The sequence below is a fragment of the Phocoena phocoena genome, chromosome 8 (genome assembly GCF_963924675.1).
Source record: "Phocoena phocoena chromosome 8, mPhoPho1.1, whole genome shotgun sequence".
Lineage (NCBI taxonomy): Eukaryota > Metazoa > Chordata > Mammalia > Artiodactyla > Phocoenidae > Phocoena > Phocoena phocoena.
In genome coordinates this window covers 62,037,725-62,062,846 of record NC_089226.1, presented here as the reverse complement: position 1 = coordinate 62,062,846, position 25,122 = coordinate 62,037,725, and the positions used below count along the sequence as shown (strand labels likewise).

The window sequence follows — 25,122 nt, the reverse complement described above, 5'->3', positions numbered from 1 at the left end:
AACTCTGAACCCTTATGACTTCATTTGAAGCCTGGAAAAGCTCCCTCAGATTTCTATCCAATAACAGATTTATCTCCATATTAATTCAGTCATATCAATTAAAGAATAATCTCCAACAAACATTTTCTTTCATTTACTATATTCACAGGATTCCTTCCAGAATAAATTCATGGACTTTGAATGAGTTCTGACTGAAGATAATCCCACATTCTTCCTGTCATAGGACTTCTCTCAAGTATGAAGGTTTTGGTGTTTAATCAGGTTTGAACTCCTATTGAAAGTTTTCTCACATTCCTTACATTTGAATGGTTTCTCTCCTGTATGAATCACTTGATGTCGAATAAGTGAGGAGCTCCGGGTGAAGGATTTTCCACAGTTAACACATTCATAGGGATTATTTGCAGAACAGAATCTTGGATTTTTATTACTGTCTTCAGGCTGACTGAGGAGTTTTACATATTTATTGCCTTCGGAGGCCTTTGCTTCAGTGTGAATTTTTTGATGCTTAGTAAGGTTTGTACGTCGGTTGAAGAATCTTCCACATTCATTGCATTTATAGGGTTTCTCTCCTGTGTGAATGATCTGATGTCGAACAAGAGACGAACTGCGGCTGAAGGCCTTCCCACACTGATGACATTCATAGGAATTCACTGTGGCATGACATTTTGGGTGCTGAGTATTTGTATTCAAGTTCAAGGCATTCCCACTTCCGTTATATTCTGAATGTTGCTTACCTACTGAGTCTAAATTAAATTCGAAGTTAGTTTTAAGCTGACCACACTTTGGGGAACCCCTTCTCATAGGAACTCCCTGTTGTGTGTCAAAAGTTGAGTTAACTGACTTAACATCAAAGCTTTCCTTATTTTCACTATATTCAAAGTCTCCCCCCTCAGTGTAGACTGCATTATGAACGAAAGCTTCTTGTGGCAAATTTATGTCCCAGTGTTCCTGGTTCTTATATAACCAATCATCACTTTTCCAGGCATCTAAAGGAGGATGTCCATTTTCAGTCAGTCTTGTCATAATCACTGCATGGGATGATTCTTCTCCAGAAATTCTCTGCTTTGGAACTAAATCCTGATTTTCTGAAATTATCTCTCTGTCTAAAAATAAATTTAAAATTCCATGAACTAGAAGAAGGGAAACTGCTTAATTAGGAAAGGGACACTAAGCCATATAAGGGTATACGCATATTTTATGGGTCTTTAAATACAGAATGGAAATGTGAGGCAAGGTTAGAAAACAAGGATTAAAGAAGAAATAAATGGGATAAAAATATTTTTAAAAGGATCAGGAGATCATAAAATATAAGAGCTATTCAAGAATACTAAGGAGAATACACAGAACTTAGGTAAAATATCAGCATATGAACTGGGATGGCATGGCATATCACAGTTCAAGCCATCACTGGTTCATAACTAGTCTGTGAAAGTTATACCTAATCTTCCTTTCTCTAGCATCCTGTCTCTTTTGCCCCAAGGTGTTCCACATAATAGCCCTTCAAAAATACCAATTTAATCATTTCTTCAGGAACATGTCTAAATTTATAGGTCCCACAGCTTAACAGCTAAAAGCAAACTTGCAATCACAGTGCCCCTATTTTCCATACAGAGAAATTATTCCCTGCATTTAACAGAGGCAGAAATAACTGTAATATATGATAGCAGGGAAACCAGTCTTATCCTGGGCTCAAAATAATCACTCCTGATTCCAACAGTGCTCAGACACTTCTATGTGTTTCCTAGAACTCAAAACTTTACCTATTCTGATTCAGGTTGGGTTCTTCTGTTTTCACCTGCCTTCATTTTCTCTATTTCATTTGATAGAGTTCCAGTTTCCTTCTCAAATTCTTTTTTCACTTAGTTTCTATATAAATATACCCAGTATACTGTATATTCTAGCATTTAAAAAAAAATTAAATTTAACTGACTTCCCTTCTTTCTCCTTTTCCACATAACATCAGATATATCTAATGATTTTATCTTCTATACTTTATTGGTAGCCAAGCAAGACCTTCAGCTTTGCAGTTTCACACAGTCACTAGAACACCTCTACTTGACCATCCCTACTCTCTTCCAAAACTCAACAAATGAGAGGCTATCATCTTCCATGTGGAAAGAACTTCCCTCAATGTCCTCATTTTCATTCAGTGAGTCACTGGCCTTCTAACATTTACACTAGAGTTCATGAAGAGAACTTGAATAACCATTGCTCTTTATCTCTCATATCTAATCTGTCCTTAGGTACTATTACTTTACTTTATGAAATGACTTTTACCTCAAAGCAGCTCTCACTGATACATCCAGCTCTGTCAAGTATATATCAGTTCAGGCTTCTTTAGTCTAATCTCTACGAGAAATCATTATTTGTCTGTAAAATGCCCATACTGGAAACTAGACAATTAAATCAGAATCTCCTAGGATGAAGCCTAGGAATATAATGGAAATATCGATTGTAGCTTTCCTGTCTCTACCTCACCAGTGTATATTGGATGTGTGGGGGCAGATAACTTGTCCCTTTAACTCACAGGTTTTCAGAGAGATAGGAACCTCTTCCAAACCTGGACTTAATTTACAGGATGAGTTCCTGGACTTCAAGATTGATGCCATAATGAAATGACATCTTAGGAGACAGTAAATGTAATTAACAAGGGAGAAAAATAAAGTTAATTTGTGGCCAGAGGACAGACTATAGCAGATCAGAATTATGGCACTTTCTCTGATACTCTCCTCATAGAGAAGTGGAGTCTATTTTTCTTCCCCTGGAATCTGGGCTGATCCTGCGACTGCTTGGCCAACACAATGTGATAGAAGTGATACTAGACTATTTCTGGGCCTAGCCTTTATTTTATCAAAAAAATTTTTTTTTAATTAATTAATTTATTTTTGGCTGCGTTGGGTCTTTGTCTCACTGTGCTTTCTCTAGTTGCAGTGAGGGGGCTACTCTTCATTGTGGTGCACGGGCTTCTCGTTGCGGTGGCTTCTCTTGTTGCAGAGCATGGGCTCTAGGCATGTGGGCTTCAGTAGCTGTTGCGCATGCGCTCAGCAGTTGTGGCTTGCGGGCTCTAAAGCTCAGGGCTTAGTTGCTCCTCAGCATGTGGGATCTTCCCGGATCAGGGATCGAACCTGTGTCCCTTGCATTGGCAGACGTATTCTTAACCACTGCGCCACCAGGGAAGTCCCTGGGCCTAGCCTTTAAAAGACCCACAGCTTTCAATTCCTCTCAGGATGTTCCCTCTCAGAACCTTGTTGCCATGCTGTGAGAAGTCCTTGCCTCAGTAGAGGCCATATATAGGTGTTGTGGTCCACAGGACTAGCTAAGTTCCCAGTGACAGCTAGCATCAACTTCCATCTATGTGATCATAGTTGGAATGGCCAAGTCATCTTGGCCATTCCATCCCAGTCAAGCTCCCAAAACACTGCATCCTCAGCGAACATCATATGGAATGTAAGAATTCCTAAGTCAACTCATGAAATTGTGAGAATTAATAAAATAATTGTTTTAAGTCACTAAGTTTTTGGGTAATTTGTTAGAAATAATAGATGACCAAAACCGTAATTTTGTTCTAGTAGTATTTATTAAATAGCAAAATTCCTAGTTGTATTTCCCTAAGAAAATCTATGTTCTCTTCATATTTGTACAACTCATTTTTCATGCAACTTCCTTATTTCTATTTTTAAAATCACTCTCATGTATTTTGTTATTTTCAAGTCACTTGGTTCTAATATGTAGAAAAGCTGCTAATATTTTTATTTTATATCTGGCCACCTTAACGAAATTCTAAACAGATACAATCATTTTGATACTGAGTCTCTTGGATTTTCTAAGTAGAAAGTTATCATACACAAATAGATTTTTCTCTTTTCTATTAATTTTCTCATTTGTTTCATTTATTTTTCTTTCATTAGTTAAAACCTTCAGGTAAATATTAAATAATTATGGTAATAGGCCTAAGAATCTGTTGATTTTAGTGTTAATACCATTGTTTATCTTTACACATAATATTAACGAATGATTTGTTCTCTTTTTGCTCTAATAGATTTCAAATCACTGGCTTATTCCTGACCATTAATTCCAAACTCATAAACTGTGCTTTATCTATAAGACTTTGTTCCAGTCTCTAACCTAAAACAAAAATAAACACTTTAAACCTTAGCCTATAATCCTAATTCTGGGTCTCTGCCTACTTCTCTCCTGGAGACCAGCCCATGCCAAACCACCTCTGCCTTTCTTTGGCCTAACAATTTCCCCCAACTTCTCAAATCACCTAGTTAGTTAAACTCTCCAAAATCTGGCTTTATATTCTCTATCCAAATTTACCTATACTGTCTCTAGTAAACTTGGATCATTGATTCTTGTTCTATATCTGAAACATTTGGTAAGCCTTAAAAATATACATGTGTGGGGCTTCCCTGGTGGTGCAGTGGTTGAGAGTCTGCCTGCTGATGCAGGGGACACGGGTTCATGCCCCGGTCCGGGAAGATACCACATGCCACAGAGCGGCTGGGCCCGTGAGCCATGGCCACTGAGCCTGTGCATCCGGAGCCTGTGCTCCACTGCGGGAGAGGCCACAACAGTGAGACGCCTGCGTACTGCAAAAAAAAAAAAAATTTATATATATATATATATATATATATATATATATATATATATATATATATATATATATACACACATATATATATATATATATACACACACATACACACACATGTGTGTAGAAAATCCTAAAGACGCTACCAGAAAACTACTAGAGCTCATCAATGAATTCAGTAGAGTTGCAGGATACAAAATTAATACACAGAAGTCTGTTGCATTTCTATACACTAACAACAAAAGATCAGAAAGAGAAATTAAGGAAACAATCCCATTTACCATCATATCAAAAAGAATAAAATACCTAAGAGTAAACCTACCTAAGGAGGCAAAAAACCTGTACTCTGAAAACTATAAGATGCTGATGAAAGAAATCGAAGATGACACAAACAGATGGAAGGATATAACATGTTCTTGGATTGGAAGAATCAATATTGCCAAAATGACTATACTACCTAAGGCAATCTACAGATTCAATGCAATCTCTATCAAATTACATTTTGTGTAATTGGCATTACACAAACTTATGGTTACCAAAGGAGAAAGGGGAAGGGATAAATTAGGAGTTTGAGATTAATATATACACACTACTATATACATACTGTGAAAGTGGCATTCTTCACAGTAGAACAAAATATTTTTTAATTCCTATGGAAACGTAAAAGACGATCTTGAGAATAGCTGAAGCAATCTTGAGAAAGAAAAATGGAGCTGGAGGAACCAGGCTCCCTGACTTCAGACTATACTACAAAGCTACAGTGATCACAACAGTATGGTGCTGGCACAAAAACAAATACAGATCAGTGAAACAGGATAGAAAGCCCAGAAATAAACCCATGCACCTACGGTCAATTAATCCACCATAAAGGAGGCAAGAATATAGAGTGGAGAAAAGACAGCCTCTTCAATAAGTGGTGCCAGGAAAAATGGACAGGCTACATGTAAAAGAATGAAATTAGAACATTCTCTAACCCCATATACAAAAATAAACTCAAAATGGATTAAAAATCTAAATGTAAAACCAGATACTATAAAACTCCTATAAAAACGTAGGCAGAACACTCTGACATAAAATGCAGCAATATCTTTTTGGATCCATCTCCTAGAGTAATGAAAATAAAAACAAAAATAAATAAATGGGACCTAATTAAACTTAAAAGCTTTTACACAGCAAAGGAAACCATAAACAAAAGAAAAAGACAACCTACAGAGTGGGAAAAAATATTTGCAAATGATGCAACTGATAAGGGATTAATTTTCAAAATATACAGACAGCTCATATATCTCAATATCAAAAAAACAAACAACCCAATCAAAAAATGGGCAGAAGATCTAAATACACATTTCTCCAAAGAAGACATACAGATGCCCAAAAGGCACATGAAAAGATGCTCAACATCCCTAATTATTAGAGAAATGCAAATCAAAACTACAATGAGGTATCACCTTAACACTGGTCAGAATGGCCATCATCAAAAATTCTATAAATAATAAATGCTGGAGAGGGTGTGGAGAAAAAGGAACCATCCTACATTGTTGGTGGGAATGTAAATTGGTACAGCCACTATGGAGAACAGTATGGAGGTTTCCTTAAAAAACTAAAAATAGAACTACCATATGACCCAGCAATCCCACTACTGGGCATATATCCACACAAAACCATAATTAAAAAAGATACATGCACCTCAATGTTCACTGCAGCACTATTTGCAATAGCCAAGACGTGGAAGCAACCTAAGTGTCCATCAACAGAGGAATGGATAAAAACAATGTGGTACATATATACAATGGAATATTACTCAGCTATAAAAAAGAATGAAATAATGCCATTTGCAGCAACATGGATGGACTAGAGATTATCATACTAAATGAAATGAGTCAGAAAGAAAAGGACAAATATCATGATGTCACCCATATGCGGAATCTAAAAAAAAAAAGTGATACAAATGAACTTAAATACAAAATAGAAACAGACCTACTGACATAGAAAACAAACTTATGGTTACCAAAGGGGAAGGGGGGACGGATAAATTAGGAGTTTGAGATTAATATATACACACTTCTATATATAAAATAGATAACCAACAAGGACCTACTGTATAGCACAGGGAACTGTACTCAGTATTTTGTAATAACCATTAAGGGAAAAGAATCTGAAAAAGAATATATATATATATATATTCCATATATATATGGAATCACTTTGCTGTACACCTGAAACTAACATTGTAAATCAACTACACTTCAATTCAAAAAACTGTGGAAATCTTAAAAAAATACATGATGCATGTGTGTATTTGTGTGTGTGTATACATGTTCCATGTGGCCAAGTTGGGCTTCTCATAAGCATAGTGGTATCAGGGTACTAAAACTAGTGGCTGCTGAATTCCAGGAGAAAGAAGCGGAAGCTGCAAGTCCTGTTACAGGCTAGACCTGGAATTGGCACAGTGTCACTTCTGCTACATTTTATTGATCAAAGAATCTAGTGCCAGCTCAGAGTCAAGGGGAGGGAAAACAACATCTACACTTCAATGGAGGGAGTGACAAAGATTTTGTGGCCATCATTAATCCACCAAAATCCATTAACTGGTAAAATAAATGACATTTACTGAAGTAAATTCCAGATTGATTAAGGTATATTATATTTAAATAATGAAGTAGATGGAGTCAGAATAAAATGAAAAAATGTTCCTTAGTTTTGGGATGGAAAAATTCTTATGTATAAAATTAACAGATATTAAACAATGGGGGAGATACATGATAACATAAAAAATATGGCAGGCTCCATGAATAAAATAATTTTTAAAAATGTCTTCAGACACATCTCATTTGCCACAAATATGGTCAATAGTGAGAATTAAACATAAGCTTATAATATACCAATTAAAAACCTCTAAAATCTTGATAATGGACATAAAAGAACCATTTACTGAATCACAGATGACCAAAACAAATAATTTTTACTTTTCTCATAATCCAGTATCTGTCAATCTATCTATCTGTTTCTTTGGTTCCTACATATGCGCAAAAGGCGCAGATATAAATGTAGGCAGAAAGAGACACGTTGCCTTCCCTCAAGGAACACAAAACCTAGGGTGAGACAAAGACTCACAGAGACACATGTAGAGTATATTTGTGATAAATGGTAAGAGGAAAAGAATATGGTGCTATGGGAGTATATAGAAAAAACTAACCTAGTTAAGAAATGCTTCCCTGAGGAGATATGGACCTATTTGAGATCTGAAGGAATAGGAGTCAACTAGGCAAAGATAGGAGGAAGAGCATTAAGTAAAGAAACAACACGCACAGAGGTCCTGTGATGGGAGAGGGCAAGCCACACTCAAGGGACAACAGAAATATGTTCCCTATGGAAGTGTTTTTTCTCTACTGAACCCCAACACCTATCAGAGTGCACAGGGCACAGTAGATGCTAATACATATTTGATGCTGGCTGACAGAGTAGATCAGTGTGGTTTGAGTGCAAAAAGGATGTACTGTGAGATGAGGTTGGAGAAGTAGGTAGGGACAAGTGTGTTGTGAAGTAAGCAAAACTGGATTCAGTACAGAAGTTTCAGCAAGTACATGATAAACCATGATCTCCATGACTGCAGTGTGGTTCAAACACTGGAGTTGTGGAGGGGAGACAGAGCTAAGAGGGAAGCCAAGATCTCGTATTAAGACAAGAGGCTATGGTGATAGTTCAGGTGAGAGACGACAGGACATGGACTACAGTAATGGCATTGCAGATAGAGAAGTAGAGACATTTAAGAGATATTTAGGATAAAAAACAAGTATTAGAGAGATGAAGGAGAAGAGGCTGTCAAGGATAACACTTAAACTGTACTTGTATAACTGGATGGATGGCAGCTCATCCAGCTAGGGAACAATGGAAGAATACTGGAAAGGAAAAAAATCACTTGGGTTTTATGAAATTTAAGGCATCTTTGAGACATCCAAGAGAAATGTCATGTGTATATAAATTTTAGTTCAGAGCTGAAGCCTGAGCTGGGGATATGAACTTGTAAGCTGCTATAAATGTGTGATCATTGAAGCTTCAGTTGTAGATGGAAGAAAATACAGAGTCAAAAGAGAAGACAGGATGAGATCAAATGTTGAAAAACTGAAATGTATTAGATAGGTAGAGAAGGACAGGTCTGCAGTAGACAGAGACAGACTAGCCAGAAAGAGAAGAAACTCAGGAGTATTACAGGAACCTAGGAGTGTTTTCAGAACGAGCAGCAGTTAACAGTGTCACTTGCTGTTGAGAAGTCAAATGAGATAAGGAATTAAAAAGTGTCCCCTGAAGCTCACTCCGATAAAGTCATGAGTGACTTGAACAAGAATTGTTGAAGATTAGTATTTCGGGTAAAAGCTCAACAGGAACGGGTTGAGGAATAAAAGGTGAGAAAAAGAGAAAAGCAAGTATAAAACACCCGGAGAAGTCTGGCTATAAAGAGGTGAGAAACAGAGTATTAGAAGAGGGTGTAGAGTTGAGAGAGAAAGTTAAAAAATTAATAATGACCTGAAAATGTTAAAAAGCTAATGGGAGAATGAGGCAGAAATGGTGAAAATAGAAGTTAAAAAAAGCAGGGAGAAATGTGGTTGAAAGGATAATCAGGGAGAGGATTTACCTTATGAAAGAAGAAATGGAGTCAACTGCCTAACAAATTAATAAAGATTTCAGGTAAATGATACCCAGTGTTTGCTCAGGTGATAATAGAGATATAATAACTAAAGTGATAGTAACACTCTCATTATTAGTGAGTATGAGTTGGTAGTAGACAACATAGTTCTTTTGTAGAGAATATAACCTAATGTAACAAGACAGTTAATATAGTTATACCCTTTGATGATGAAGTTCCTCTTCTAAGAAGGAATCCTGTGAAAGGAATCATATATGCCTGAAAACCTGGCAACAAACTAAATGTCTAACAGTTGGGGTGGGGAATGGTTAATTATTATACATGTGTGAGGGGCTGTCATATGCAAATTAGAAACCACATTTTCATAGACTAATTAAATGGGTATTTGTTCATGATATCACATGAGGTGAGAAGAGCAGAATACATAATGACACATTCTCGATGATCCCAGTTTTGTTGAAAAATATTTACAAGCCATAGGCACACATCACCACAAAGAAAATGGCTTAAGAAAACAAACCACGATGTTAATACTGCATAGCTCTGGGTAGTGAGGTAACAGGGTGAGTTATATTCCTCTTCATACTTTACTTACTAAAATTTATATTAAGCACACAACAATTTCTAATTTCACAAACAAAATGTTAATAAGAATAAAGAGATTACGTTGACGGTAGGAAGGCACAAGTTAAGGAGGTCTACAGTAAAAGAAGGAAAAATGGAAGATTACTGGAGTCACCCTAGTATAAAGCAGTTCCTTTTCTTTAAAAGAGAGAATATGATTTAATGTTAGGTTGGCTAACATTTGCTTATATAACACCACATGCCAGACGCTGTTCTAAGTGTGCTACACATATCAACTCATTTAATCCCCACAGTAATGTGGAGGTAAACACTGTTACATTACAGAAGAGGAAACTTGGCAGGGAGGCTGCCCCAGGCAACTCTGCCTGTGTTAAGAGTCTGTGTTCCTCCTCCTACACTGTTGGTGGGAATGTAAACTGGTGCAGCCACTATGGAGAACAGTATGGAGGTTCCTTAAAAAACTAAAAATAGAGTTGCCATATGATCCAGCAGTCCCACTCCTGGGCATATATCCACACAAAACTATAATTTGAAAAGATACATGCACCCCAATGTTCATGGCAGCACTATTTACAATAGCCAAGACATGGAAACAACCTAAATGTCCATTGACGGATGAATGGTAAAGACGTGGTACATATATGCAATGGAATATTACTCAGCTCTAAAAAGAATGAAATAATGCCAGTTGCAGCAACATGGATGGACCCAGAGATTATCACACTAAGTAAATCAGAAAAAAAAATCATATAGTATCACTTATATGTGGAATCTAAAATATGACACAAATGAACTTATCTACTAAACAGAAACAGACTCACAGACATAGAGAACAGACTTGTTGCCAAGGGGGAGGGAGGAGGGGAGGGATGGATTGGGAGTTTGGGATTAGCAAATGCAAACTATTATATATAGAATGGATAACTAACAAGGGCCTACTGTATAGCACAGGCAGCCATATTCAATATCCTATAATAAGCCATAATGGAAAAGAATATGAAAAACAATACACACACACACACACACACACACACATATATATATGCATAACTGAATCACTTTGCTGTACACCAGAAACTAACACAACATTGTAAACCAACTATACTTCAATTAAAAAAAAATAAAAGAGTCTGTGTTCCTAACCCACACCACTTTTTTGCATGTCCATATAAGAAAAGGAATCTGTGAACAAAAAGCAATGACTTTTCTTCTTCAAAGTTTAGCTGGTTTGCTGTCACCTCCCAACCAACAACTCAAACCCTGGGTTGTACATTATCTGTGTATTAAATGAACAGAAGCTTCTTACAAATGCCTCAGATCTACCTGTTGCTTACCAAAAACAGCTGTTCTTAGAATTTCTTGCTCCATTATCCAACTTTTTTCCTTACTCTCCAACCTGGAGGTCTCAACTGGTTTGGAAAGTAGATGCTCTGTACATGGGGAAAAGGAAAACAAACAAACACATTTCAGACATTTTTATGGGGAAGAGAATCCCATCCCAAAGTAGTAGTCTAAGAGCTGCTAAAAGATAAGGCCAGTGGACCTGTGTATTTCTAGCTCTACATCAGAAAAGACTTTCAGTCACATACAGCAAGAAAATCTGCTATTGTGCCCAGAAGTTATTAAGAAACCTAAACTGAAACCCAAATGCCCTCAACCACTTCAACAGTAGTTCTTAACAGTAGATGAAGAGACTGCTAAAGGGCAGATTAGGTAAATACGCAGACGCCACCTTTATGCAATGAATTCAGGTTCCTATAGTTCTCCAGCATCACATCCCTGTACAGGTTCTTTACAGCAGGGTCCAGTTGCCCCCACTCTTCCTCGCTGAATTCCACAACCACATCTTTGAGTGTCACTGGCTCCTAAAACATTAAGTTCCTTTTTAATCAAAGGTCTCAAAGATATTACTAGAGGAGAAATGAATTTGGAAAGAACAGGGTGGGTGGCAAGAATATACAAAAAAAAATTGATAGGACAACGTTTGGAGTTCCAAGTGATAAAAATCAAGTTACCTTAGGGGCCTATCAACTTGGTACTCTTTGAGGGCTGCGAAAGGAAAATGAAGGGCTGTCCTAACTCTAGATTAGCTTACATTTTAACCGAGGAGAAAAACCGGTTGGAATAATTGTGGAACAAAAAATTACTATAGAGTACAAATAATTTACACAGAAAGAGTTCAGAATAGGAAGAGTTTAAGGCAGATTTGAGGGAAATTTATAATGAAAATGTAGGCTCTCCTAGCAGAACAGGGAGCATCTCTAACTGAGAAACGCTGTCAGCTAATGTCTCATCCTTCAGGTCTCAGAGCCCAATGTCACTTTGTCAGATAGGCCTTTCCTGATTACCCAATAAAGTAGCCATCTTCCTAATCAGTCTGTTTCTTTATTTTCTCCCTAATAATTATTACCATCTGCAATTATCTTATTTGCTTGTGTTTGTCTACTTCTAGTAGTATGTAATCTCCACAAAGGCAGGCATTTTGTTTCATTTACTGTCATATTCCCAGCCCTTAGAAATGTTAGGCACTGCATAAATACTGGTTATAAGGGCCTTCATCCCATCAGCTGTTGCACTTTTCTATCCAGCATTCTCAACCTTGTCCTTATAGTTTACCTTCAATCACACTGAAACACACAAATCCTTCCTCTACCTCAGAGCCAGTCTTTGTGAATAAGTTGTCTACATGTGTTTTGCCTACCTCCTCACTTTTCCTCTTTCCTCAACCCTCTGCAACCTGGCTTCTATTCCCATGCATGCTTGTATCTCCATGATGTTAAGAGAATAGACACTACTCAGGCTGCACTTTTCTGAACTTTTAAAGGATTTCTCCTTGAAATACGGTCATTCCTTGCTTTCACAGTGACATCATGTTTTCCTGGTTTTCCTCTACCACTTTGGTCCTTTAACTTCAGTATCCTTTGAGGTTTCTTCTGCTCCTGCCTATTAAATGACATTGCTCAGGATTCTGCCCTCGGCTTACTTCACTTTTCATTCTAAACATTCCCTGGTTAGGCCCTATGTCTATACCTTCAATTATCATCTACAATCTCAAGGGTAGAGATGCACAGAGAATATACAAAAATTAAATATTTTCCAAAAAGTGTATCATCAAGTAAAATAGATCCAATGTCCAGCATATCATCAACTAAAACAGTCATGTTCTTAGATGGAACTATGTTTGGCAAAAGTTCACAGACCTAAAAAGAAAAAGCAGAACATTACAATAGAGTGGAATCCTAATTTACCTGGGATTTGCCTGTTAGTGAGTCAGCTCCCATTTTTTCTTGCTTGACGCTCCCCTTCTGGAGTAGGGCAGAATCCTTGCAGGTTATACCTGAGGAAGACGAAGGAAAACATTAGGGAGACAAGTTTTTCCTTGGAGAAACTTTTAATAATTATAGTACTTTTAACATGCTACTTCAGAAGTTTGAAATTTAATGATGTCAGGCTCTACCAGCAACCACAATCTCCAGGAGTGGGGCCCAGATCTTATATTTTTAAAAAGCTCTAAAAGTGATTTGCATATTCTACCAGGGGTCAAGAACTCCTTGATCAGAGAGAAGGCCAAAATAATATTTTGATGCCTCATCTGTGGTTATAGCAGATCCAAAAAAAACCACTTTAATCTTGTCAAAACTAAATCCTAACTAAGGCTTAGCCACCACAGGCTGTAATTCTACTGGGAGCTAAGAATATTTTACCCAACCAATCACTTTCTCAAAGACATTGGGGATTAATCTACTCAAGGATTCTTTTCCTCTAAGTCGCTCTGTGTATACTATACACAGACTCAGGCAGTCTGGTCACCTTGGACTACTGACTCATCCAGGACATAAAAATCTAAGCAGCAACCGATTCTCTTCTCCAGCCCTTTGGTGAGACGTATACCCAAGGGCTACTTCCTAATGTTTCTCCGAGATTCATTAATTACACCACTAATCCTCAAATGCCAGACTATGGGCCAATACTGGTCTGTGAAGTTTTCATTGATTCAGGGTGAAATAAGAAAAAATAGAAACAATGCAGGAATTATTTACGTTTTATAAATAAAGGCAGGATTTGAAAAAAAATTCAAATTTCTCAGCAATTTGAATACTGCCACAAGATTACAGTCTGTTAACTTTATTCAGGCCTATAACACTTTGTGAAACCTGTCTGCTCAGTCCCATAACCCCTAGGACAGTCAATACCACGTTCTTTTTTTATATGATTTATTTTTTAAATTAATTTTTATTGGAGTACAGTTACTTTACCATGTTGTGTTAGTTTCTGCTGTACAGCAAAGTGAATCAGCTACACAAATACATATATCCCCTCTTTTTTGGATTACCTTCCCATTTAGGTCACCACAGAGCACTGAGTACAGTTCACTGTGCTATACAGTAGGTTCTCATTAGTTATCTATTTTATACATAGTAGAATATCACATTGTTTCTGATTCTTGTCATTCTTGGAAATATGCGAGATATCTTGAAAAGATGCAAAAGCCTTCAAAGAGCCATCCCTTTTTTATTGCTCTGAGTATTGTTTCCTTCCCGTAACTCTTCTTTCCTGCTGACTTCCTTCCTGAACCTTTACAGTTCTGTTCTCTGAAACTCTCATGCCATTCAAAGAAAAATTCCTATATATTCCCTAGCTCTTTATAAAATATTCTTTCTCCCTTCTAATCTAAAATGGATCTTGGCCACCATCAAAGCCACCTCTTCTCATCCTCCAATACTATGGTCTTGGTAGTCGTTTTGATATATGCATACTTCTCCATTCCCATTTCCTCATAAAGATTTTTCTACGCTCATACAAAAACTTTTCATAGTGGTTCATGCCATTTAGCTAGGGCCTTCTTGATGTTGTAATACACTAAGCTATTGCAAATTCATTTATTCAGCCCGTATTTACTGAGTACCTCCCATGTGTGAGGCACACAGATGCCTGCCCTCAGGGAGCCTATAGTCTGTCGTGAACGACAGACATTAAATAAGTAATTGCACTAGGCCAGTAAGAACTTTACTTAGCTAAAATTGTTGCTTTCCACACCAAATCATAATCTTTTCAACAACCCAGCCTGAAGACCCTTGACAACCTTGTTTCTAACAACCATCAGCAATCAAGCTACTTCCTTTTTCATACTGGGGTCCTTATATACTTCAAATTGTTCTACTCTGAGAACAAACTTGAATGAATCAATCCCTAACCATATTTTCCTATCCTTTCAACTCTCCTATCCTTCCATCAAGGTTCCACCATAGTACATTGCTTCTTTAATTTTCTCCCCGTCTATCATCCCTCTTGTGAAGTTACTTTCTTTTCTATGCAGCTTGGATTTTATGGTAAATCACTTGCAGATTTACTCTCTTCAGACTTGAAATTCCTTGAACACTGATCCTTTATATCTAACATCCAATCTTAGCTTGATCCAGTAATCTCTTTTACTTCACCTTTTTAAATAATTGAGGTAAAATTCACATAACAAAAAATTCACCATATTAACCATTCTAAAGTACACAATTCATGGGTTTTAGTATATTCACAGTTTTGTGCAACCGTCACCACTATCTAATTCCAGAACATATTCATTACCCCCAAAAGTAACCCCATACCCGTTAAGGAGTCACCTCCCATTCCCCTTCCCTCCATGCTGTCTCTTTGGATTTGCCTATTCTGGGCATTCCATGTAAATTCAGTCCTATGGTATGTGACCTTTTTTGTCTGACTTCTTTAAATTAGCATATTTTGAAGGTTCATCCATGTTGTAGCATGTGTTAGTTCTTTGTTCCTCTTAATGGCTGAATAATACTCCACTGTATGAATATCAATTTGTTTATCCATTCATCAGTTGATGAACTTTTGGATTGCTTCCATTTTTTTGGTTATTATGAATAATGCTGCTATGAACATTCATATACAAATTTGTCAAATGCTTTTTCTGCATCAATTGAGATGATCATGTGATTCTTCCCTTCATTGTACTGGTATGGTGTATAATGTTGATTTTCACATTTGAACCATCCTTGTATTTCTGGGATAAATCCCACATGGTCATGGTGTATAATCCTCTTAATATGCTGCTGGGTTTGGTTCACTAGCTTTCTTTTCTTGTGATGTCTCTCTCTGGCTTTGGCATCAGATTAAAACTCCCAACATAGAATAGGTTAGGAAGTATTCCTGCCTTTTCTGTTTTTTAGAAGAGTCTGAGAAAGTTTGGTGTTAATTATTGTTTTAATGTTTGGTAGAATTCACCAGTGAAGCCATGTTGTCCTTGGGTTTACTTTGTTGAAATTTTAAAAATTACTGATTCAGTCTCTTTAGTCGTTACAGATGAGTTGAGTCACTTTTGGTAGTTTGGGAGTTTTTCTATTTCATCTAAGTTTTCACAGTATTCTCTGATAATCTTTTTGATTTATGCAAGGTCAGTAGTAATACCCCTACCTTTATTCCTGATTTTATTTTGGTCTTCTCTTTTTTTTGCTTGGTCATTGTAGCTAAACTTTTATCAATGTTGTTGATGTTTTCAACCTTTTTTTGAATTTATAAAGTCTATATTCTTTGTTGTGTGTGCCCACTTAAGTCTGTTTCCTTAACTTAGTGGTTAGCTAGCGATTCCAGAGATTTCCTTAAATGCTTGAAACCAGAAAAACAAAAATCATTTCCTAGCCTTTGCAGATGGGCTGTCTGCATCAGAAAATGCCTTCAATACTTAGCCAGATAGTTTTCACCCCTGCCTTAGTCTTCATTTCCTGATCGAGCAGAGCCTGAAGACCAGCCAGAGGTGAGAATCAGGGAATTCTCAGGTCTTTCTGAACATGTACCCAGCCTTCTAGATCTCTAAGAATATGTAGGAGCTTTCAAATCCCTTACTCTCTAAAGCACCTTTCCTCCCATCTTTTTGTTTAGTCTACGTTTGTCCCAACTGTTTATTTGCTGTCCCAGGTAGCAGTGGCTAATACATTTTTCATTAAATGTTTCTGACAAGTGCTAGCCAGGTAGCCACTTCAGCCCTGAGAGGTCTAAGGTAGGTAAAATATGGGCAAACACTTTAAGTGGGTTCTTCAGGGATCCATGGCACGTTAAAAGAAAACAAAAGCCTTTCTCGGTCCTGTATTACCCTGAAACCTCTCATTTTCTTCCCAAACTTCTCAAGAATAGTCTATAATGATTATCACATTCCCACCTCATACTTCGTATTTTTTTGACCCATGTGATAGGCAGAATAGCCCCCTGAAATGTCCATGCCCTAATCCTTGGATACATGGCAAAAGGGAGGTCCAGTGGTTAGGACTCAGCACTTTCACTGCCAGGGCCGGGGTTCAATCTCTGGTCGGGGAACTAAGATCCCGCAAGCCTCATGGCACAGCCAAAAAAAAAAGGACTCAGCGATATTAAAGTTAAAGATCCTTGAGATGAATAAATCATCCTGGGGACTTCCCTGGTGGTGCAGTGGTTCAGAATCTACCTGCCAATGCATGGGACACGGGTTTGATCCCTGGTCCGGGAAGATCCCACATGCCGCAGAGCAACTAAGCCCGCGCGCCACAACTACTGAAGCCCGTGCACTCTAGGGCCCGCAAGCCACAACTGCTCAGCCCACGTGCTGCAACTACTGCAGCCCACACACCTAGAGTCTGTGCTCTGCAACAAGAGAAGCCACCGCAATGAGAAGCCCGAGCATCACAACGAAGAGTAGCCCCTGCTCGCTGCAACTAGGGAAAGGCCGTGTGCAGCAACAAAGACCCGACACAGCCAAAAAAATAAAAATTAAAAAGAAAAATCATCCTGGATTATCTGGGTGGTCTCAATCAAATTACATTAATCTTGAAAAGTGGAGAACTTTTCCCAGCTGTGGTCAGTGAGACAGAGAGAGTGAAAGAGTGAGTGTGAGCGTGTGCATGTATGCCAGCACACACCATGACAATAGTGTCAGAGAGATGGCAGTGTGAAAAGGACTTGGCTCACCACCGCCAGCTTTGAAGTTGGGGGAAAGGGAGCCTGAGGCCCAGAAAGAAATGAATTCCTGCTGATGTCTTGATTTTAGCCCAGGGAGACCCATGTTGGACCACGGATCTAATCAACAATTTCAATAAATTATTTTCAATACTCATCTTAACAGGACCTTTTTGTTGCAACATTGTTGAACACTCCCTTCTTGAAGATTTCTTTTTTCTTAGCTCAAGATACCAATCTTTCCTGGTTCCTTGCTTTCTAGATTACTCCTTTCTAGCTTGCTTCCCTGAGTTTTCTTATTTTGCTCAGTACTTCATTTTATTTCCTTTTTGGCTAAGGACTAAATATAATCCCAGTACCAGTATCATCACTGTCTCTAATCAATAATGCCTAGTCAAATATCCAGTCAATTGCCTCATGTCTTATAAGGTCCACACATTCACATGATCAATTACACACATTTTGTGTTTCTTTTAATCTCTAAATCCCTCTTCCATAGCCCCTCCCTACTCCCTTACAATTGTTTTGTTTTAGAAACTGGATTGTCTTGCAGTTTCCCACAGATTGGATTTTAGTAATGGCATTCCCATGGTATAGCTTAACATGTTCCTCTATTCTCTATTTTCTATAATTGGTAGTTAGATCTATGCCAGCTCTTAAATACTGGTTCTTCCTAAGGATTTGTATTTTTCCTACTTCCGTTCATACCTATAAGTTTCCATATTTTTCTTTCTTGATTTTAGCCCAGAGAGACCCACTGATCTACAGACCTGTAGGACTATACATTCATACTGTTTTAAGCAACAAAGTTTATGGTAATGTGTTACAGCAGCAACAGAAATTGTATACTTCTGAACACTAAAGCCATATTTTTAACTATATATTAGATTATTCACTGTGGTTGTCCTACAAAGACCTCAAATTCAACATGCCACATAATTAATATATCAATCTCCTCTCCAACAAAAACTGTTACTTACACGGCATTCATGCAAGTCAGAACATTTGTTCCATTCACACCTAATATGTAAACCCTTTAGGTTCAAACTCCTCTGTTTTCCCAAATGCTTCCTCATTCTCTAACACCTGATCTACTACAATACTTCCTAATTGGTTTTCCTATTTTCAGAGCTCTCAGGGCTATCCTTTACTGCAGAAGTTGATAAACTTTTTCTGTAAAGATCCAGATTGTAAATACTTTATTTAGGCTTTGCAGGCAATACAGTCTCTGCTATAACTAATAAGTCTAGTCATAGTATGAAAGCAGCTGTAGACAAAATGTAAATGCATGGGGTGTGGCTGTGTTCCAATAAAACTTTATTTCCAAAAATATTTGGCCTATGGTCATAGTTTGCTGATCCCTGCTCTACACTGAAGCCAACACAGTATTTTTGAAAGGTAAATCAAATTATTTTACTCCCCTACTCAATCTGTGAGATCTCAGTTCAGCCTTCCTAATATAGTAAAGTTCTTCATGATCTGGCCCTTGACATCTTCTAGCTACAGAAAAAGTTCTTATGCTAAGTGAAATGAGTCAGATAGAGGAAGACAAATACTCTATGATATCACTTACATGTGGAATCAAAAAAATAGAACTCGTGAATGTAACAAAAAAGAAACAGATTCACAGATATAGGAGAACAAACTAGTGGTTACCAGTGGGAAAAGGGAAGGGGGGACAGACAATATAGGGATAGAGGATTAAGAGGTATAAAATATTATGTATAAAATAAGCTATAAGGATATATGGTACAACACAGGGAATACAGCCAATATTTTATGACTATAAACGGAGAATAACCTTTAAAAATTATGAATCACTATGTTATATACCTGTAACACATAAATACTGTACATCAACTATGCATCCATAAAAAATTTTTAAGATAATTTTTCTTCATATGGGAAGGGTCAACTATTCTACCTCCAATTTTCTATATTCTCACCTTCATCCTTAAGCATATCAATCACATCCTCTATCAGGCTCACCACTTCTTTGCTGTTCTTTGGATGTTGTAAATTCACCCAAGTCCTGACTTCTTCAGGGAGAATTGTCAGGAATTGTTCCAGTACCAATAGCTCTAGGATCTGCTTCTTTGTATGAATTTCTGGTCTCAGCCACTGAAGACAGAGCTCCCAGAGTTGACTCAGGGCTTCATGAGGCCCAGACACTTCCAAATACTGGAAATGTCTGAACTTTAGACGAGAGGCTTCACAGTCATCTGTCTCCACGACTGGGATGGATTCCGGCTGCCAAGACACATCTGCTCTCAGGACCTCACTTTGTTTGTGAGGAGCCAGGTTTTGAGGTTTTGAGATAGCCGTCAACTTGTTCAAAGGCTGCATCTTCCTACACAGAGCTCCCACTGCAGTTCAAATTTGTCTTATCAGAGGATTCCAATAATTCTCATGCTTGGGCTAAGCACTTGTGTACTATATACATATATATGCAGTGAGAAAAGTTTCAGGAGCTTCAGACGCACAGCCAATATTCAGGCACCCAAGAGACTGAAAAAAAGACATAAATATGACCTACAGATAATGAACATGGATAGGTCAAAAAGTGCATTCCCAGACTATAACAATCAAAAGTTTTAATTTGTTCAGATTTGCTATGAGCCAGTCTGCAATGCCCATCAGTCAGGGAGGTCTTAGGCTCAACAAAACATTTAAACGTTGCAGGACTACCACAGGTCATATTTGGCACTTAGGTTACTAAGAAGGCTATTGGACAGAAAACAAAGCTTGCTAACAGAGGAGTGAGTAACTGGAATTTTTCTTCAGTGGCAATTCTCACAGAGTATAGCTCAAGTGCAAGGAAATGTGGACCATGTAGGTTGGGCAGAAAGCATCTTGGCTGAAAAGCCTTCTACAGGAGCTGATATCTAACAACTCTACGAGTGCAGCTCTCAGGGTTCCCCAAAGAGTGTGCCAGATTATGAGTCACTACGTTCAGGGAAGTTCAGATCCAGCTTTCTATGTGATTTACACTTCTCCCAGTCCAGATGCAATTTACCATTCAGGAGTCATTTTTATTATAAGCCGCTAGGCCAGTGGTTCTTTTTCCATAGCATTGTGCTTGTACAGTCACAATATTGTTTCAAATTTCTCTGAAGATTCTAATTTGAGTTTTCTGTTTCCTAAATTCCCTTTGATTCTGTGGTCAGGGTTTCTATTTATCTTGGTTTTTAGACATCTGGTATTCCCTAGTTTTCTGCTCATATTTAAGAATCAAGTGTTAGGTTGATTATTCCAGATCATCATATGAATTTCTACTTCTTCTGTATCAGTAGATTGGTTTCCTAATGGGTGTCTACCCTGAATGGGAGACTTACCAAGAGCCATGTGAATATCAATGAGACACACACATTGGCAGACTTTGATTTAGGGTGAGTGGAGGAACAGGCTGTCAAGTTGTGGGCTCCCCCCACAACAGAGTGAAAAGGCAGTGAAATGTCAACACCTAACCTAAAAGCCTTTCCTCTCCTCAGATGGTTTATTCAATTTATTTAGGGAAGAACTTTTTGTGGGAGGAAGGCACTGGAGCTAAACTGCTGCTCTGTGTAGGTGGGAAGAGGGCTGGGAGGTTGGGGAGATGACTGGAATAGATGTTTCACATGTAACCCTTCACTCAATCCCTATGTTCTATTTAACTCTCACTGCCATACTCTGTTGAAACAGCTTAAGATTCTCATAGGCAGATGGGTTTCCACCTCCACTGTGGTCACCTCCTAGCATATTCTAAGTTGTGACCTTTTCTACACTGCTTCTGTAAACTATATTTTCACTTTCTGTCTTGTAGAAATGTATTGACGCCATCTATATACTCATTAGTATCCCCATTACATGGGGACACAGGGCAAAGTGGAACAACTGAGGGAACATTCTGAGATCCAACACAAACCTTCTCCAAAGCTTAAGGAAAGTACACGTTCATTACCAAAAAAAAAAAGAAAAAAGAAAGTTCCGAAGTGCTTAAGAGGTATCACTCACTGAGTTCCAGCAGAACAATGAACTATGGGCCCAGATACTTTCAGAATTAACATACAGGGAGAAAGAAGAAAAACACGTTCACAGATCACATATTAAAAACAAAACAAAAAACCAAGTAAGCATTAAAAAAAAAAAGCAGATTTAACAACAAGAACATCCATTGTAACAATAAATGCCCTGGGTAAAAATTTAAACTCAACTATGTAAAAAATTAAGAGACATCCAAAACAAAAGAACTCCAAAGCTTAAAGGGATGATAGAAAAAATAACAAACAAATGTAAACAACAGTAATATGCAGGATATACTGAATTAAGATGTATATTGAATTAAAAGCACAAATGAATAAAATGAGACAAAGAGGAAACTTTAAATGATTGAAGGTACAACTCATAATGAAGTATGACTGCTACTAAGTGTATCAAATAACACAATGAAATATATTTATAGCAAAACCCTCAGAAAACAAGAGATGCAAGCAACAATACCACCACAGAAATGGGAGACTAAGGCAACTTTCTCAGTCCTTAACAAGTAAGCTAAAATTGATAGTATAGAGGACATGAATAACATGCTTAGCCTGATATATAAAACCAGATAGAATGTAGTTCCTATTCAAGCACTAAGCTGCTATTTACTAAGCTACCAAAAAACTCAATAAATAAAAAGTAAATAAAAGCGGTACAAACCACATTTATTACCAGAACGAAAACTAGATCTTAACATCAAGTAGAAATAGAAAAAAAATCTCAACTACTTTGAAATTTAACTTTTGCTTCTGGAAAACAACTCAAATTAAAAACACTAAAAACACTGCACTTCAAAATCTAACAGCTCAAGTTCTACTGTTAGGCAATAGCAAAGCCTTATATATATAATTAAACAAGAATGAGATGAATTAAACGTTCAACTCAAAGTAAGAAAAAGCAACAAAATATACTAGGAGTTTATAGGTTAAAAATTAATAAATTACTCAGTATAAATAATTATAGAGCTAGGAGGACAGGTTAGAGATGTTCAGGATGATATGCTAGCACTTAAGATTTCGAAGGAGGAACAGTCTGGATGATAAATGGTCCAAGGTATGAGTGTGACTGAGAATAGCTTAAGTGGTCTGTAAGTGACCACCAATGGAATAAACAAAGTCAAGAACTGTTAAAGTTTAAACTCTAAAGTACTTCTAAAGTACTAAACAGACACCTTTAAGGATGATGGTAGGACTCAGAATGAAGATTTAAGACGCTGAGCCAATACCAATGGAAGGAAGGGTTCAGTAAGGCGCAGGTGGCAGGAATCTGGAGAGTTAGATCAAATAACCAGCTGACACAAGTTCATAGGATTTTACAGCGTCAGGGAACTTGAACAGGCACTAATTATGGGGAAAAGGTAGTATCTGTGAAAAAGGGTTGTTTTAATCAAATAGGTCATAGGCAGAGCAGTAGCCTGAGGTAAGGAGAATCTTTCACCTTCCGAGATTAGCTTCTAAAAAGTAGCATAGAGCAGTGTGCAAATGAGCATCTGAAATAAAGAGGTTTTAGGGAGTGGCCAGGAATGAGTGGGACAGCACGGCAAGTTGGAATGAACTTTTCTCCATTTTCTTTTCCAGTCGATTGACCCAGTCACACTGGATCGGGAATCCATATCAGTCATTCCAAAGCCAGCTGAGCAAGATATATTTACCAGATTAAACGCCTGGAGACTGCCCCCATCCCAGCATGGAAAAGGAGACAGCAGACCTGGATCTGGAACCTAACCGTCCTGTTTCCCAACCCAGCCCTTTTTACCTCTCCTCTCTCACGCACTAACTTCCCACCACAGCCCACGCCTCCATCTCTGTCAGCTCGCGCCCTCCTCCAGCTTCTCCCGCAGAGACTGCAGAGCACAGAGTTGGAATCCAGGTAACAGCGAACAAGCCGAGGAGACCGCCTGGACGCCCTCAAGCAGGATTCCCAATTCCACGCACCCGCGTCTTCACCGCCCGCTGACCCGCGTGATACCTGCAAACAACCGCTCCTAGCCAGGGATGGGTTCAGTCACACCCAGGAGCCAGTTCAGAGGAGCCTCAGAAGTCGCCCTCCCAGCCCGGGGAGGGAGCTTGCGTTAGTAACCACGCCACAACTAAGCAGCGCGGGCCTTACCTGTCCCTTACACGCCAGCGCCAGCTCAATATCTACTAAATACCAAGACGCAGGCCGGCGCACTCCCGCGCACGCGCACCATCCGTGGAAGCCCCCAGAAGCCCCCGCGGCCCAAGTTTGTAAAGTAGACGGGGTGGGGCTTCTGCCCATCCCGCCCCTTTCCCAGGCCCCGCCCGCTTCATAGACGTGAGTCCAACCCTAGGGCCAGGAACCAAGGGCCATGCTTAGGGTAGGTGGGAAAAGGCCTTGTCAAACTTCTGTGGCCTCCTCCATCCCCATCTAGGAGAACTGGCCAAATTTTTTTTACCTTCTCACTCCACCCACCCACCTCCTCCATTTTCTTGGAATCAAAAAACAGTGAAGTAATTTTGAAAAGACATGGTCTTGTATATAACATGGTTTAACATGTTTTTTTACTGACTTGCTGATTCACTCATTCACTCATTTATTCAATTTTGCATCACGGTAGAAAATCCTGCAAAAGATCATGAGTCCAGTTTTGGCTTGTTACATATGAGATACTTTGTGACATCCAAGAAGCATTGTCAAATTGGACGTGAGAGCTTAGAGGTGTATGGGGCCAGATTTGTAAAATCTGTGTCAGTAACGGGTAGATGGTACTCGATACTATGGGGGGGGGGGGGCAGGGGGAGAATGAGACTGCAGGGAGAAGGAGAGAAAACAGTAGAAGGAGGAGGAGTCTAGGACTGAGCCCCAGAGGAAGAACTCAAACTAGTAAACCAGGGACTGTCTACCAGGAAGGGAGCTTTAAATCTAGATCAAACAAGATAGGAACCAGATTTTTGTTTTAACCAACCTCTTCTGTACTCATTACTATCATAAGCAAATTATAAATGTCATCTCACTCATCACCACAACACTATAAAGAAGAGATTATCATCCCCAAATTTATGGAAACTAAAAATAGCGAAGCTGAGCTTCAAGCTCTGATCACTTCGTACTTGTCCCACTGCTACTCACTCAACGCTTCAAGATTTAGAGGGTCATTAGTAAGATGTGCCAGAATTGTGGAATGATATTTTCCAAGATTGGGAGTATGGTGTGTGCCATGAATTGTTTGTGATGGGGTTGACCTTTATAAAAGTCAGTTAATAGCTAGGCAAAATAAAAATTTTAACTTGTGAGTATTGCCAGTAAACAGGCTCAAACATAGTCTTTAGCTAATTAAGATTTCAGGGAAATGGAAAGGGTGCCAAGTATGAAGCGG

The 25,122-nt window shown here is 38.3% G+C and overlaps 1 protein-coding gene across 2 annotated transcripts; it reads right to left on the bottom strand.

Annotated features, from left to right (window-relative positions):
- Positions 1–231: 231 nt before the first annotated feature.
- Positions 232–23,989, bottom strand: ZNF215 (zinc finger protein 215). 2 transcript variants are annotated; one of them, XM_065882641.1, is made up of 6 exons: positions 23,754–23,989; positions 19,712–20,273; positions 13,073–13,161; positions 11,557–11,689; positions 11,159–11,254; positions 232–1,103 (listed from the first exon to the last, which is right to left on the bottom strand). In XM_065882641.1, the coding sequence occupies exons 2-6, from the start codon at positions 20,109–20,111 to the stop codon at positions 232–234; spliced, it is 1,590 nt and encodes a 529-aa protein (XP_065738713.1). In that variant the 5' UTR covers positions 20,112–20,273; positions 23,754–23,989. The 2 variants fall into 2 exon arrangements, with proteins under 2 accessions (XP_065738713.1, XP_065738714.1); XM_065882642.1 differs by lacking the exon at positions 23,754–23,989 and adding an exon at positions 7,113–7,117 and having other exon boundaries at positions 232–1,062; positions 19,712–20,111.
- Positions 23,990–25,122: the final 1,133 nt, after the last annotated feature.